General features: G+C 31.6%; 2 protein-coding genes across 2 annotated transcripts; one reads left to right on the plus strand and one right to left on the minus strand.

Moving 5' to 3' along the window:
* The first annotated feature begins 5,186 nt into the window (after nucleotides 1–5,186).
* LOC143576091 (BTB/POZ domain-containing protein At5g48800-like) lies at nucleotides 5,187–8,747 on the plus strand. The gene is made up of 4 exons (XM_077060280.1): nucleotides 5,187–5,302; nucleotides 5,582–5,648; nucleotides 6,290–7,459; nucleotides 8,107–8,747. Exons 1-4 carry the CDS (start codon nucleotides 5,223–5,225, stop codon nucleotides 8,641–8,643), a joined length of 1,854 nt encoding a protein of 617 aa, XP_076916395.1. The 5' UTR covers nucleotides 5,187–5,222; the 3' UTR covers nucleotides 8,644–8,747.
* Nucleotides 8,748–9,539: 792 nt separating this feature from the next.
* LOC143576093 (cytochrome b5-like) lies at nucleotides 9,540–11,867 on the minus strand. Its single transcript, XM_077060281.1, has 3 exons — nucleotides 11,767–11,867; nucleotides 10,866–10,932; nucleotides 9,540–9,805 (listed from the first exon to the last, which is right to left on the minus strand). The coding sequence occupies exons 1-3, from the start codon at nucleotides 11,842–11,844 to the stop codon at nucleotides 9,555–9,557; spliced, it is 396 nt and encodes a 131-aa protein (XP_076916396.1). The 5' UTR covers nucleotides 11,845–11,867; the 3' UTR covers nucleotides 9,540–9,554.
* Nucleotides 11,868–17,968: the final 6,101 nt, after the last annotated feature.

The raw sequence follows: 17,968 nt of genomic DNA on the forward strand, positions 1-17,968 counted from the left end.
TGAAAAATGAAAGAATAATTGATGTGTTTATATTGTTGAAATCATGTTGAATTATATTTGGAACTAAATTATTAAAAATTAAATTTACTATAATTAAATAATTCTAAAATTAAATATAATTGAATTCTCTCCAAATAACTTACAAGGAAATATCAATATGCGCTTGTAAATGTTTATAAAAGTATTGACCGGGCTATATACGGTAAACCAACATTTTCAACTAACTTTGTAATAAATATATTAATAGATAAGATGGTAATTTATCATTCTTTCTAAATAGTAAAGAACGCAGGCTCAATGTAGATGAATAATGCAAGCTCGGTGTATACTTATATAGTAGTAACTTACGACATTATTTTCGTTAAAGCTTGTAAAAATAGAAATGAGAATAAATGCAACTTTTGTATATGTTCAATGTCATATGCTTAAATTAAGGAAAAGTTGATGTTTTGACATAATTATAACATTTTAATATAATCTTGATTTCAAATTTAAATATTTACAATGAAATAGAAGTATTTGGAATTCTAAAAATGTGTATGTAATATGTTATCATCATAATAATAGTTTTTTATAGTGATAATTTGTGAAAATCAATCTTAGTTAAAATAGTTTAATTTTTGAAATAATTAAAAATAAAAATGATAATTTTGACAAAATTCAGAGAATTTATTACAATGTGAATTCAAATGTAAATCACATTATGTAATCATTAATTGTTATTTGACTGAAATTGTATTAAAAATATTATTTTGAGATAGGAAAACTTTTAATGCAAGATTTTTAACTTCGATTTGTTATAATTTTTTTGTGTTAAATAATATTAAATCGTAGTTATGCTATTATATGCATGATTATGCTTAAATTTAGCACCAGCAAGTTGTAATGAATAATTATGATTATAATTAGAAAAAGAAAAAAATAATTACTGATATATACCAATTTGCAGTTCATTTTTTGATGATTGTATAACACAAGGGTATCGAGAAAATCATTTGCGATAGCCATGTTGGAAGAAGTTCTAACCTAGCATTTGTTATCACATTCACTTAAAATAAATATAGTCAATTGTTTTCGACGAACACACAATTCAGCCAGTAGCTCAACCAATCCATTTGCAAAACATACATTTTTATCACATTTTGTTAACAAAAAATTAAATGACGACACTTTATGATGTTGAATTTGAAGTGTTTGAGACATCTTTAAACTCGTCAATATTACTTTTCGCGAATTCATTCAGAATTTCGTGCACAAGTTATTATAATATAAAATATATAAAACCTACCTAAAATATTATAATTCTCAGAATTATTATAATACTTACCAGAATTTGGAGTTTAGGATCCTGAATTATTATGTAGAAAGAACTTATCAGTTTCAAACAGTTTCAAACAACCTTTATGACAAAACACAAAAAATTAATTACCAATGTATAAACAAAATATAGATGACGATGATAAAAATAAAAAAATGATTAGAGAAACGGGATTGAATGAATAAAAAATTATTGTATAAACCATAAATACTGTATAAACAACAAATCGATTAAAGAAATGAGATTTAATGAACAAAACCTAAATTACGAATAAACAGACAATGAAAATAAAAAAAATCAAAATATGAAAATCTCATAATAGTGAAAAATGTTTTGATACCCGAGAAACAAAAGATAATCTTTATAATTTGATAATAGTTAGTATATCCGTGAGAGAAATTGATTGACGGCAAGTTGGAGAGAGATATATAAAAGAGTTGAATGTGGATTAGGGTTTCTTAACTATAGGGTTTAAATAAGAGGAATTAAGTGAGTTGACAATTAGTAATTGGAAGGTGGTGACATGACATCTAGTTGGCATCTAGATGGACACTCTAGAATGATATCATGTGGACAATTTATGTTGCTTTAGTATATTAGCGAGATATTAATTGTAATATATCACCACCAGGTTAGATCCCATATTACACACGGACGGAAAATATATAAAACTTCATCGTCATCATACTTAGTAAATTCCACTAATAGTAAAGCTATGGTAGGGTCTGAGAAGGGTAAGATGTAGGCAGCCTTACTTCTACCCCATAGGAATAGAGAGGCTGCTTCCGGTGAGACCACTTACATGTGTGTATTATATACATTTTAATGAATTGTAAACGTCAGATAATCTAACATTATTATTAATATTATTATTATAAGGTAGCACATTGTTACTTTAATTAAAAAACCTCAACATACAAAAACAAATAAAGAAAAATTACAATTTAAAACATAATTCTAATTTATACCACATATTTTCAACTTATACCATGAAACAAAGGGGACATATTTGTTAAAACTTCATCATCTATTGAAGTCATATGTTCTAAACTATATATTTTTATTGAAATTATAAAAATTTAAGTACACAACATTAAAAATGCTAAAAATATGAATATAACAATGAGATATAATTATAATTTTTATTAAACCGTGCGTTTAATAAAGCAACAATATAATCCAAACCTCGTGACTTAAACAACCATTTCAATCCAAACATCCGGTCCAAAACGTTTATAAATAATTTTTCAAAATCCAAAAAAATATATATAAAATAACAAAGGCTAGAAATTTTAAAAAATAACAATGAAAACAATTAATTGTCTTTATTACTCAATAAATGATAACTATAACAATTTATTTTGAAACTTTCTTCAACTTAGGAGTTATTAAAATTAATGTTCAAATTAACATGTGAAAATTATATAAATAGAAAATTGATGAGTTGAAAGCCATGTGGACATGTTAGTTGAATGTTATGTGGAAGCCTTATATTGCTTTAATAGTGTAGTAAGATAAGATTATTGATCACATGTCAAAAATTGAACTAAAGATTTTATGCATAAGATAATTAAAAAGCTTTAGGGTATGTTTGGTTGGAGGTAATAGAATGAAGGGGGAATGGAATGGAAGAAGGAATGGAATGAACAAGTGAATGAAATTGATCATTTCATTCCTTTGTCTTGTTTGGTTAACCTATGGGAATGAAATAAATTATTACTTTATGTTTTTGGTATCCTAAAAAATTGTATGATTGAAATAGAAATAATAAAAACACTTCTATCTCAAAATAATTTTTTTTACAAAAAAAAAAATCGCAATGGCGATGGTGGTGGTGTTAGCTCCGACGACGAAAATGGTGGTGGCAGTGGCGACGGTGGAAGTGAGGGTGGCGGTGGTCAAGCGGTGGTAGCATTGGCAGTGATGGCGATGGTAGGGTGGCGGTGATGGTCAGACGACGGTGGTGACAATGTTTTCGGTGGTTACAGCGACGATGGCGGCAACGGCGGTGGCGGTGGCGGTGGTTGTGTTGGTGGTAAGGTGGTGGTGGTGGCGGAGGCGGTGGTGGCGGTGATGGTGGCGGTAAGGTGTCGGTGATGGCGATGGTAGTGGTAGTTGTTGTTAGGTGGTGATGGTATTGTTGAGAAAGTAGGGTGAAGGAGGAATGGAATGAAAAAAAAGAAGGGGTGTAGGAAAGAATGGTTTTGATGGAATGGGATTCCATGTGTAATGGATGATTCCATTCCATTGAGCAACCAAACACCATTTTTTTCATTCCTACGTAATGAATCATTCTATTCCCCCTATCATTCATGCATACCAAACGTTACCTTATTGAATTGGTCTCGTCTTAACTGAATACGCATCTTATGCAAGCATAGATGAACAAAGTGAAAATAAACCACAACATATATTAAATGGCGTTTGATTCTTTGAAAGTTTGGCACCTAAGTTCACTTCTTTACCATCTAGCCCATCCAAGTTGGTTGTTAGTTTTTTCACCTAAGTATAACTCCGTCACCTTCACCTTTTGGCCCCTCAGGTTCTTTGGAGTTTTGCCACCTAAATTTCACACATTTACCTTTTATCTCTTTAATTTTGGTAACAAATTTTTAGACTTTCAACTTTGTCAACAAAACTTTTATATTTTAACCTTTGACCACAAAAATTTTGCTGTGACAAATCGAACCGATACCACCAAGTTTCCGTCGAAATGCACGGTAGTTTTCGAACATGTAATGCCTTTAACGTGCACCGCAACAACGTGCAGATATAAATAGTAGTATTTATGTGGCAAAAAAAACTTTCCAAACAATTTTGTCTTTCATACAAGATTTTATTAAGGATGAGCAAATAATCGTGGGTTCCAACTAATTCGTAAATTTCTTTTGAACAACCAATTTTATTATATCAAGAAATAAGGCTAGCAAGTAGCTAGACCTTGATAATACAACAACACACTTGATACACATTCACACCTTAACCATCATATGGCTACTCAAAACAAAAAGAGCACCACGTCTGCCGGTCTAATCCAACTATTTAGTTGGATAAAAACTTTATTCATCTTGAGATTATTTGACCGATTTAATATACGATTGATTTATAAGTTCTTTGTATAAGTACAATATATTAACAATTAATTATTATTTTTTCCTATTCATCATTATATTTGTCTTTTCTCATGTAAAGAGCAAAGTTGTTGATTCTCCATCTTGTTATGCCAATTTCACTCCTTAAATTAAGCACTAATGACCCATTTCCGCATCAATCTCATACATCCAAATATGTCTCGTCTAATAGCATTATTTTATTTTAAATATCAACTAAATTATTTTAAGCTTTGAAACAAACAAGCATATAAAGTTTTAGGAAAGAAAATAATTAACACACAAGAAAAACTATTAGTTTAGGTATTGGTGATACATAAAAAATCAATTATAAAATTTGAGAAACAAAAAATCCGACCGGACTTATTTTTTTTACTTGTATTTTATATTGGACTCATTTAACAAAAAGTGAAACATAACTTTTTCGAAAGTCTAAGTTTTTTTGAAAAATAATGCGTTTGAAAGGCTTTCCATAAATTCCATTTTTATGGCTAACAAAAAGTATTCTACAATTGGATTACCTTTTTATTTTTTCATGCTACAGTTACTTATATATTCGTTCTTATTTCATTTGTATCATAAAGAAAAAACAATTATTATTATTATTATTATTATTATTATTGTTATTAATTGTTTTGATGACCCTACAAGAGAAAGAGAGGCCCATTGTTTTGGACATTTGCAATCCTATGATTTTGCATAATTGACCAAAAATATGGCCGAAGAAGCTCACAAACATTACATTTGTGCTCTTCCAACACTCCACCATTCTTTTTGCTCCTTTGTCTTTCTTCATGGACAGCCAACACTACCACCACCCTCCTCAGTCTCAGCTCACTACCACCAAGAGCTCCCGCCAACGTTATAACGAATGGTACATCTCTTGTTCATGTATACCTTTGTCATAACGGTACAGATGCTTGATACCCGAATATCAAGTATGCTTGGGTGGTTGTATGTTATTACTTATTAGTTGGTGTTTCCACCATGGTTTGCCAATAAATGTTTATCATGTCATCGTGTATATTTTGGTCATTCACTAGAGGATAGGTGCACACGCATATACGAATGCGGGGTCCCATTTGGTTTGGCGCGGCTTAAAATGAAACTCGGGCTTATAAATGAATAAAAGGTTATCTTCTTCTGTATGCAGGATATTTCGTGATGTTCCAAGTGATATAACAATAGAAGTGAACGGGGCTGTTTTCGGATTGCACAAGGTAACTTATTATCAAAAGTTGAACCTTTTAAGCACACTTTTGCAATCAATTTTTAAAAATCTTGTGTTAAAAGTTAAACTTTTTATATACACACTTCGCTAAATATTGTTTGACTTGAATCTTTAACATGAACTTTCATTTTAGAGCTTGATCTTAGATCTGTTGTCCTACGTTTTCTTTTGAAACGGAGTATGAGTTTGACCATGCGGTCAAACTTCCGTAGTGACAGCAATCTTTGAACTTATATGAAAGAAGTCAAGAACTAATGTATGTTTAAAAGTTCATATAATCCATGAAGTAAAACATCAATCCGGATTGTTAGCAATGCATTCATACTCATTTGGATTCTTTTGTAGTTACATCAATCTAGCAATCAATCAGTTCTTAAGAATCTTAAAAGAAGTATGACTTTGACCAAAAAGTCAAACTTCCATCTTTAAGTATTCAGTAAATTCAGCACAATTACTTCATACCAAATATTATTTTACTTTTCAACTTCACCTCCTTCATTATATAATATCATGCTAATCTTATCCAACAATTACATATCCTAACAAAATTGAAGGCAATATGAGTTTGACCAAAAAGTCAAACTTCTATAATCATACTCATGTGAAAAATAAACATTTTTGTGGTTTCAGTTCCCTCTTGTTTCCCGATGCGGTCGAATCCGAAAACTAGTAACCGATCACCGGGACAATGCTATATCAAAGGTGGAACTTCTTAGCCTACCGGGAGGCACTGAAACATTCGAACTAGCTGCTAAATTCTGCTACGGTATCAACTTCGAAATAACATCATTAAACGTGGCACAACTATGTTGTGTCGCGGATTACCTAGAAATGACCGAAAAATACTCAACCCGCAACCTCGGGTCGCGCGCCAACGAGTATCTCGACACCGTTGTCACAAAGAATCTTGAAATGTCAGTTGAGGTGTTAAAACAAACCGAAAACTTGCTCCCATTAGCCGATGATTTAAAAATTATCACCCGATGCATAGATGCAATCGCTTCTAAAGCGTGTGTCGAGCAAATCGCATCGAGCTTTTCAAGACTTGAGTATAGTAGTTCGGGTCGGCTTCACATGAGCCGACAAGTAAAGGGTGAAAGTACCGATTGGTGGATTAAAGATTTGTCAGTTCTTCGGGTCGATATGTATAAACGGGTTATGACAGCGATGAAATGTCGTGGTGTGAGACCGGAAAGTATCGGTGAATCGCTTATGAGTTATGCAGAAAACGAGTTAACGGGTTTGTATAATCTCAACGGGAAAAAAACTGATGCCCGAGTTTTGGGCCACGAACGGGTCGTGGTGGAAACGATTGTCGGGTTACTTCCTGTTGAGAAGCCTGCGGTCCCATTGAGTTTTCTTTTCGGGCTTTTGCGGGCTGCGGTGATGCTTAACTGTAACACTGCTTGTCGGGTTGATTTAGAAAGACGGATTGGGTCGCAGTTGGATTTAGCGACACTTGATGATCTTTTGATCCCATCTTTAAGGCATGCAGATGATACGTTGTTTGATGTTGATGCGGTTCATAGGATTCTGGTTAACTTTTCACAGCAAGATGATAGTGATGATGAAATGGATGGTGATGGTGGTGATGGTTCTGGGTTTGAGTCGGATGAACCAGATTCACCGTCGCAAACGGCTTTGGTCAAAGTTTCAAAGTTGGTTGACAGTTATCTTGCTGAAATAGCACCGGAAATAAACCTTAAACTTTCCAAATTTATTGCGGTGGCTGAAAGTTTACCTGCGCATGCTCGTACAGTTCATGACGGTCTATATCGATCGATTGATGTTTATCTCAAAGTACGTATATTTGTGTTTATGGTTTATACTTGGTTCATAAAACATGCATTTTGACTTTTGTGGTCAAACTAGTACTTTCCTAGATCAGGTTGGCATTCGAAAGTCAAAGCATGCTTTTTTTCTGTCTATAACTATTAAAGGCTTTATCAGAGTTAAACGTAAAAGAAGTTTTGAAAATGCATGTTTTGACTTTGAAGGTCAAATGTTGACCGTTTGACTTCAAAAGTCTAGCTATACACTTTTAATCCATTACTCCTCCATTGCAGTTCTACCCTTCTACAGATGTGCATGGATCGGTTATGCGATCAAACCGAACCAAATATCCGGTTTTTAAGTTTTTGAAACCCTCTCAGTTTTGGTTTTTGGTATGGTTTTGGTTCAATTTTGGTTTTACCGTTTGTGCTTAAAAATCTTTTGCCAAAATAAATTTGCAAAGAAAATGAATTTGGTCTTAACTGAGCCTAAATCTTTTTGTTAAATAATTATTATACATTTGGGCTAAAATGTTTGAGTTAAATTATTTATTAAATTTTTATAAATTACTTAACTTCTAAGATAAAAAATGAACGTCTACAAATTCGGTTAGGTTTGTTTTGGTTTTTTGCACAACACTCACTATACAGCTCTTACAACACTAAAACCTGCAGGCTCACCCGGGTCTATCAGAATGTGACAAAAAAAGGCTATGCAAATTGATTGATTTCCATAAACTATCACCCGAAGCGGGCGCACACGCTGCACAAAACGAACGCCTACCTCTCCAATCAATTGTTCAAGTCCTTTACATTGAGCAACTACGGCTCAGAAATGCCTTATGCTGCAACTACCCTGAAGACAACTTGAAACCGCCACCGCACTACCAGTCATGGCGGATCAACAGCGGCGGTCTCAGTGCTGCAATGTCTCCGAAAGACAACTATGCGTCATTGAGACGCGAAAACCGCGAGCTGAAACTTGAGTTGACTCGGTTAAGAATGCGATTGAACGATTTTGAGAAAGAGCATGTGTGTATGAAGAGGAGTATGGAGAAATCAAGCTCACATAATTTTATGAGTAGCTTTTCAAAGAAGATTTCAAAATTGAACCTGTTTGGGCTTAGTTCTTCTTCAAGAGGATCAAGATCAAGTTCTCCATCTAGGCATTCACAAAGAACTGATTCTAAGGTAACAGTAAGGACTGAATGAAGCAAATTTTGAACCCTTATTTTTCTTATTTATTGTTTTTACTATTATTTGATATTTACAGTGCAACTTTTCATTTTCAGTCTTGTATATAAATTGTGTTGGCTTTGCTCTATCTAGAATCGATGTTAAGCATTGTTTGATCAAAGGCAATTGAGTCTTTATGGAGCCACTAAAATTGTCGTTTCTAAATTTAATTGATTCTGGTTATATTTTATCTCAACGGGTCAAAGAACAACCTATAAGAACACGGTTAAGACAGCGTGAACCCGACAAGAATAGCTGAACATCCGGCATGAGTATTTGGATATGGGATTGATAAAAGAAAATATGCAGGTTCGGGCATGGGCAAGAGATTAGGTGATATCCGCGAAACCATATACCCAAAAGTTTTTAATATTAGTTTCTATTTTCCTTTTGGTCGTTGTCTATTAGTTTTATTTTGTAAGAAATGAACTTGTCTTTTAGGATGCGAATACGATGATACTATTTATATTTTGTATGTTGTGATGTACAAAACTTGTTTTCTGATAATGCAATTTTCATAGTCAGTGTTACTTAATAGACGGATATTTACAAATTTCAAGAAAAAATAGACAAAGTTGTGCGTGCGTGAAGATAACTCGACACAATCCCGTTTCTACATATTACCAAACCTGTCAGATTCGTGATAAACCATGTCTACACAACCTCCTTATTCAAGAGCACTAATAGCTCAAGAATATTGGTGAAACAAGCTAAAAAAAAGATGCATACAGGTCAAAAAAGATATTTAAAAGAAGTAGTCATAAATAATATCATATTACCATCTTAAAGTCACAATAATTGAGCATCAAGAAACAAGAACACGAACAACTCAAAACTCTTAAACAACAGACTCAAAGACACAGATTTGAAATACCGAGATCATGATCTTACAATGATTTGGTATAGAATCGGATGCCAACTGCAGCACCCAAGATCACCAATGGAACCAAGAATTGCAGAATCTTGATGATGAACTCAGGTGTTTTGTCTTGGTTGTAATGAGCCTGATTTGGAGGCTTGTACTCAACCTTTGAGGGGATTGTTGCTGTATCTATATCACCAACATAAAATTCATTCATCATGGATTTAGCAGTCGTGCTATGGCCCACGTCCTCAAAATCATCGGTTGCATCCTTTCCTGCAGAAGGTCATAATAATTACACATTTAAAAATCCATCGTTTAAAAAATCAATTTTTATGAACTTTAATTTGACTTGTCATATGTTTCGAGTTCATTTTTGTACTTGAATTAAAGAAACTTTTGACTCAATGGAGCTTAAATCAATAAAAGGTCTAAAGACTTTTTTGTAGCCCAGGTTTGAGGTACCAGCAAATGTAAATAACCTGATTTACCCTTGCTTTGATTGACAGATAAATGACTGTTCTGACTACTCACAAGGTCATACCGCATGTATGACCATTTTTTCCCTATCATACGGGCCATATGATGTGACAGTCTCTAGTGCACAAAGTTGATTTGACATCATACAGCCCGTATAACCATTTTTCACCCTATCATAGGGTTCGTATGATGTGCCAGGCTTTAGTGTGCATAGTTGATTTGACCCATACGACCCACATGAGATCATACAACCCATATGATGTGGCATGCACACTTACGGGCGTTCAATATTTGAATTGGTCTCGAGGAACTCGAAATTCGATTCGACTCGGATCCGAATTCAATTCAGTTCGGATTTGGTTTTCGATCATTCGAATTCAATTCAGTTCAAATTCAGTTTAGTAATCGAATTTTGAATAGAATATGAATTTATGCTTTTAAATTTAATTCAAATTCAAATTATACGTTTTATTTTTATTACAAACATACATATTTATAGAAAGATAAATTACAGAGGTCTTTTAAGTTCTAAAGACTAAAAATGTAAGTTCATCATTTTGGTTATAAATTCATGTAATTGGACGTTACCACTTTGAATATTAGGATGTTGTAACTTTGAGTGATTTATATGTTTTATAGACTTGTATTTTATTGTTAAAAAGCTCAAGTTTGTAGTGAATCGTTAAAAACTCCAGCTTCAAATTTTCAAAGTTCGAATATTCGAAATTCGATTTGTTAAACACCCCTATGCACGCTGTTGTACACTAATGGTTGTAGTGTTTCTATAGGGCCCCTTCAGTTATACCCTTATACCAGTAAAATTTAGAATATGAAAACCAAAAACTCTGTGTTGTACCTGTGGCAGACAACAAAACGTCATCGCCTCCTGGATGATCCTCCAAGAACTTTGTCACATCATAGACCTGCACCAAGTCATCAACACATTAGACCATAGCCTAATTGAAACAACTTGTCGCATGATGATATACTAATTTAACTTTCACAGGGCCCACTAATAACACGATTCAATAATAATTTGTATGCATCAAATATTATTATCAGAACATTTGTTTCTTTATGATAACAAGATAAGCAGACAACAATGGTGAAAACTAAACAATTGTCAGCATGACAGCATAGTTGTCAAAATGTCACAATCATTTTCTTTTATAAGTTGGATTCATGAAGTAGAAGTAGAAGTGAAGTTAAAGAAATCTTAAGACCGTGTACCTAACACGGAGTTCATTTATATGGTTTTGATTGCATAAGCTGATTATTGTAATTTATATCTAAAGGATTGTTTCGAACCAGAATGCAAACTTAAACTTGCTTATTTGCAAAGACTCCTTCAAAAATTAACCTATTTTATTTTGTCCTTAAAACATCATTAGGTATTTAATAATCAAATAAATTTATTATTAAGTTATGTATGTGCACTCCAGATTGAGTAAAATTAGAGCAATTTGAAACCTAAATCATCAAAGCTTGAACCAAACCACTTGGTTTGACTAAAAAAAGCTCCTAAATCCCCAAATTATTATTATTATTATTTAATGCAGCAAGTATGTATCAACAATCAAGGATCAGATCCACGTAAACTAATGATCAAGAATGCATAAATAATTCAGCTAAATGAATGAATGACGTGTAAGTAATTGGATGGAGAGCTATGAAATAGAGTCAAAGAAAAGAAGAATGGCATAATATAATAATCGGAAGCGATGCATGAGAGAAGATATAAGTAGGTAGGTACAAACCTTGCCGTCGATGATGAGCCAGCAATCTTTGGGAGTGTTGTGGTGGGCAACCTCCTTCAAAGTGTATATTTTACCCATGAGTTGCTTCCAGTAGATCTGATCTGGTCTGTGCAGGTGCAGCCTCAATTTGATGATGGAGGATTTATTTATTTAATTTAGGTGAGGGGGTTGGGTTGGGTTGGGTTGGGTTGTTGAAGAGAGTGACACGAGTGGGTTCTGGGGGTTGGTGGGGGAAGTAAAAGTGTAAAACCAGCAGCTCACCAAATGCAGCCCAAGGATCCATCATATTATTATTATTATTATTATTCATTATATTAACTAGTTTTAGAGTCCGGGATAATTTAAATTATAAAATTATAAATAAAATAAATAATTACATAGCGTATATGAAAAAATATATATTACATCTATGCTTGTATTTATACAATGTGTACATAAATTGTTTTTATTTATATCACAAAATTATTTTTTTAAATGAACTTAATAAAAAAAATGCTCGTGCAAAATCGTACCCGAGAATATTTTTTTCTATTGAAAAATTCATTCTCGGTGCCATATATGTATAATTGAAAGACTTTTGGTTATGAACCAATTTCGAAAATAAAACTTCTCGTACAATAGTAGTTCTAACCATTCAGTCTAAATACAAAAGGATTATTACCTTTATTGATATATTTATCAACTCACCACTAATTAAAAGAAAGTAGAACATTAAATTACATTAAATTGTAACAATGGATATTCTTCAAGAGCTATGTTTTTCTGAGCTACACCATGAAAAAGATTTTGATAAATTTCAGAGGGCTTCTCGACTTTGTCATAATGACAACTGATGTAGTCTAATATATATATATATATATATATATATATATATATATATATATATATATATATTATATAAATATTCCCTACACTTTTAAGTATTTTTGAACCATGTTTTTTATTGAAATTTATTCTTAATTGGTTCATATTTAAGTTTTAAGGTTTCATGAGATAACGAGTTAAAATGGAGTACTTTAATTATATTGAGACTAACAAATGAATAAGTCGTCGTGAATGATTTATATATTTAGTTCTTTTAGTTTATTAGTAAGATGGTGGGTACTTTAAGCATGCTTTTGAATTTCAGGTTATGGTGCATTAAAAATACATAATGGAAGCTTTATGTTGTAACGCCTCTTAAACGTAGTTGTTATGTGCGCATATTAAAATGGTCACACGAAACTATCGATAGAAATTACTTTGAAAACCAAATAAATATGAAAAGAAACATGAGGGGGCTATTGTGAAAAAGTGAAATTAATTCACTTTTTCAAAGATGAAAGAAAACAAATATGTGTGTGATCATTCAAAGATCACGAGAATTATTTATGGCACATGTTTACATCGGTGAATAAAAAAAAGGGGAAAAAGAAATAAGATAGGCATGTCGGTTTTGGTGATTGAAGCCGCCTTATCATATATATTAATATAAAGAGGGACATAGTTAACATATTTTTATTGATGTGTATTAAAAAAAGAGCCTGAAGTCAAAGAAGCAGATCCCTACCCATAAGGTGGTGAGGGTTCGACAGAAGGACAGCTGGGGACACACAAACAGAAGTCAAGGAAGATAGAAGATAAAGGCATCCGTGGACTTTTATTGATCGGAGAGAGTGTCCGGGTTCAACATCTATTCATCCCATAATCATTATTATTCGATTTGAATTTATTATTTTTATTATGAACTTGGTTATTGAACTTATTTATTTTGGTTTGTTCTTGAGTATGATTGTCGACTAGACCCTTAGACTGCCTAGGTTATGATGAACCTACCTTGATGTTTTGATTTGACTTGGGATTATTTATCGTTATGCTTTTTATGTTTTAGTAAAAGATTTATTTATATTAAATTAATGTATATGGATGCTTAGGATTGTTTGATGAGTTTTGTTCCATAGTTTTACTTGATTATTGTTTGTCATGTGATAGGATTGCTATTAGGTCAATTACTTCATGTTTTGATTATTTTATGGTTGATTTCATGATAAGATCATAGGAATAATATTGTCAAATAAACCTAAGTGTACTGCTAACCTAAAATCTGTAAAGTCTAAGTTATTAATAGATCTTTATTATTTAATCTTGCTAGATTTAGTTCTTCGTAAGGAGTCCGTCTAGGGTTGATTATTTATTATTGTTTATTGAATCAATTAAATATTTTAAATTGCCTTTGGTTTCCGCACTGTAAGGTAGGATTTCGTATAAATGAACTAGATCATAATTAATTAGGTGACCATAAGGGAACTTGATTTTTAATACTGGTGTGCGTTAAAACTTGTTAGAAATCCATAGGTGTCTCTTGAGAAGGGTCAGGGGTCATGTTCGGGTTTTCTTTTAAGTGTCTGTTTTACGATCACAGTCCATAACTAAATATTTTCCCGGGTTAATTCATTACTGAAATTTAGGGGATTCTAGCCTAGGTAGTTTTCTCATCATCATCTTATTTTCACAACAAACTTTGTTTTCGTTTAAATTACTTGTCTTCTTAATTAGTTTTTAGTTATAGTATTAAATTAGTATTTTAAATAAAACCCCCCAAACAAATATAAATTAATAAGTCGTGTTTGTAGTCGAGTCTAATTAGCTAATAAACGTAATTTAGAAAGTCTCGTGGGTTCGATATCCGGACTTACTTAGCTTTACTATAGTCGATCGGTTCACTTGCCGATTAGTAGTTTAGTCGAGTTTTAGAGAGTCTAAAGTATTACTTAGTGTTTATTTTTAGTTAATTTAGTTAATAATTATTAAACTACTTTTAGCACATCAACAACATAAAAAATAACATGTTAACCATCCAATTTTGTGAATATTTTGTTTCATTTGAGCATAGTTTTTCATGACATGCCTTCCATACAACGTTCTGATCACCATTGAAGGAAAAATTAATGTTAACATAAATATTTCAAAATTGATAAAAGTTAGAAGCATTAATAGGCATGGGGGTGGTATGTCAAAAGTGTTCGTAGTCTTTTATTATATTTTAATAGTTGAGGGAAAAATAGTCAGTTTGCCAAATCCCGAACCTTTTGATTATTTTAAAAAATGCCCTTAAAAATAAATTTTAAACCCGAATCATGTTTAAAATTCTAACTTTCATACTTTTGGCATTTCAAAGTCAACATTTTGAACCCATAACAAATTTGATGATAAATCTATTTTGCATTTTTAAAACTTTTAAAAATACTCAAAATTTTCATTTTTGACCCGTAACAAATTTTGACATAAATGTAGTTAATTTGTATTAAATAATCTATTTACCAACTTTTGACCCATAATATCAAATTTAAGTTCCATAAAAAAAACCCGAAACAATTTTTATTTGAAAAAAACATGATTTGTTGTTGATTTTTGAAATTCACCCAAGTATTTTGAAAAATGTAGTAAAATAATATGTTAATATTTATATTTATAAGAATATATAGATATTATATAAATATAGTGTAATAGGAAAGTGAATAATTATTTATTTATTAAATATATTAGGGTAAGTTAGTTTTGGAGGGAAAAAATTGTAAGAATTAACCAAAACATGACAAGTGTCCACATTTATTTTACTTTATTAGAATAGGTAAATTAATAATAATAATAATAATAATAATAATAATAATAATAATAATAATAATAATAATAATCACACTCTTAACTTTGAACTAAACTCTACCAGAGTTAGACATAGGTTGAGATCATTAGGGTAAGGTTAAAATAAAAACCTACTTGAGTTGTGAAAACTTTATAAACCTATTTTCAATCATATGTTTTTAATTAAAATTTAAATCTTGTGGTCCACAATTAAAATAAATAAAAAATGTAAATATAAATATAACATTTTTTCTCTCCTGAAAACATATATAAAAATTAGTAAAAAAAATGTTAAAAAATAGCAAAACATTTTTTTTAGTTTTCGATGTTTTGTATTAAATGTTACAACATATATTACGTGTGTAACAAAAAAAACAAAGAAAAACGATGTTACATATGGTTTTCACGGGTTTTCACAATCCAAGTGGGTTTTTATTTTATACTTCCCCGAGAGCATTATCCCTTACTTATAATTACACTAAAAAATATTATATTTTTCTTTTTTGTTTGATTAAATAATATTTTTTATACTTTTATTATTACAGTTTTCTCTCTCTTCTACCCACAACCCATTCAACAAATATTAAAAAATAAATAGAGTCAAACAAAGTTTCTTCAAATTTAAAAAAAAAATCACTACATTTTCTCTCTCCATCCTATGATTTACACTCACAACCACTCAAAACATCACCCTATAATTTACAAACTCCCATCACAAAAGTTTAGGGAACCGGATGAAAATACTCTAATATGATTATTTTGTTATCTTTTGTATATGGGTTTTAGAAATTACAGTTGTGATTATTGATGTTTACTCTATTGTTAAATATTTTATTATGCGCATGAGTGATCGTTTAAAATGGGTGACTGGGTGTTAAGTCACCTTGTGTGCCCCCACGTGAGGGTGGGATAGTCTTTTTATACATACTCCTAATTAAGCTAGGTCAACGATTGCCTTTTGAAAAAAAACTGTGACAACGATCACACTCGTCATCCCAATATATCAGTTGAAATAAGTTACCCTCATTCTTTCTTCTTCAACATGTTTATTGTCTCTTTTTGTGCATTTTCCAACCCTAAAATCACATAACGGCTTTCAAAAACTTTCTAAAAAGGAGAGATATCATGGCATGGCAAACTTTGTTGAATTCATATACATATGAGTTTAGCAAATAAAAAAATTTACTTTAAAATAGGGTAATTGGATTAATCCAACTCAGAAAATGTTTACAGATAACCCTAACTTTAAACGCATTTTCGTTCAACGATTCACGCTAATTGAACATATAGCAAGAAGACACTTTTTTGACACATCATAAAAAACAAAACTTACAATTAGTACGGGATCGCTAGAGTAAAATGCATTAAGTGTTGGGACAGTTTGTAAACATTTCCTAGATTGTGAATTATTCCGGCCAAAAGGTAAAAGTTAAAATTATTAAAATCTAATAATCTTTTTATATAAGTGGAAATGATTTGGATTTTTGTTTCCAAGCATTAGGGAATGACCAAGATGTTTTTAATTTAATCGGGGAAGTAAATAGAAGACGACAAATTTATAAATGTGAGGAAGATTAATTAAATCCCTTCACTTTTTCACATACTTCTGAAGTTATAATTGAAGTACTAGATTATGCATAGGGACCAAAATTGGTAAAGTAAAGAAACCAGTTCGAAAAGCAAGTAAAAAAGAAGTTGATAATTATGGGATTGAAACAACATGGTGAGGTATCTAACTTACAAATGTGACTACGAAATAAGCTATTTGTGAAGAACATTATAGCCATAATAATCATGGGTAAGATGAGATGAGTTTGATGTTAGGAATGTGGGTGAAGAACAAAGTGATCACAATGTTGGTCAACGTGTGTTTGATATTATTGAATGTGGTTGAAGGCAATCAGAATGTTGCTAATGCTCAAGGTCATCAACAAAGTGCTAGTTAAAGGTATAGAGAAAGAGAATGTTTTAGTTTAATGCATGATTTTTATTTAATTGATTTGATCAAAAGTGTTTCATTTTGATAGTGAGAAAATGGTGAAGACAATGAAGATAGTAAAGATAGTGACTACTTTGTAGACTATTTCTATTGATAATGAGGTATATATTGTTAAGGTTGAGTGAGGGATTAACATGCTTATATTGATAAAGGATTAGCATTCATTAGTATATGATGGTGATAATGGATATGATATATTTGATAGTGCAAGCTATGATTTATTAACAACTAGAAATAAAGAGTATACCAACTAATGACGAGCTACCAACTTGTGAAACCCTCTCTTATAGAAATAGAAATAAAACTAAGTATTGGATTAGGACGCCTGCTATGAGACTATGGTAGATATAGTATTTAGAAAAAAACAGATAAAATAAGAGCGACGGTTGTTCCTAAGGGAAGTATACCAACTTTTACTTGTGGACCTAGTTAATGTGACACTCAAGTGAATACAGGCCAAATTGCCTAATACGATCGTGTAGCCCATACCGACCCTATACAAACAATTGGTATGTTGTCGTTGTATATACACTACATCACATTATATTTGTATTGTCGCATCTCTTGGTTGATCGACACTAA

The sequence above is a fragment of the Bidens hawaiensis genome, unplaced genomic scaffold (assembly GCF_021521415.1).
Source record: "Bidens hawaiensis isolate Kalapana, Puna unplaced genomic scaffold, B.hawaiensis_p1.1 tig00027969_1, whole genome shotgun sequence".
NCBI lineage: Eukaryota > Viridiplantae > Streptophyta > Magnoliopsida > Asterales > Asteraceae > Bidens > Bidens hawaiensis.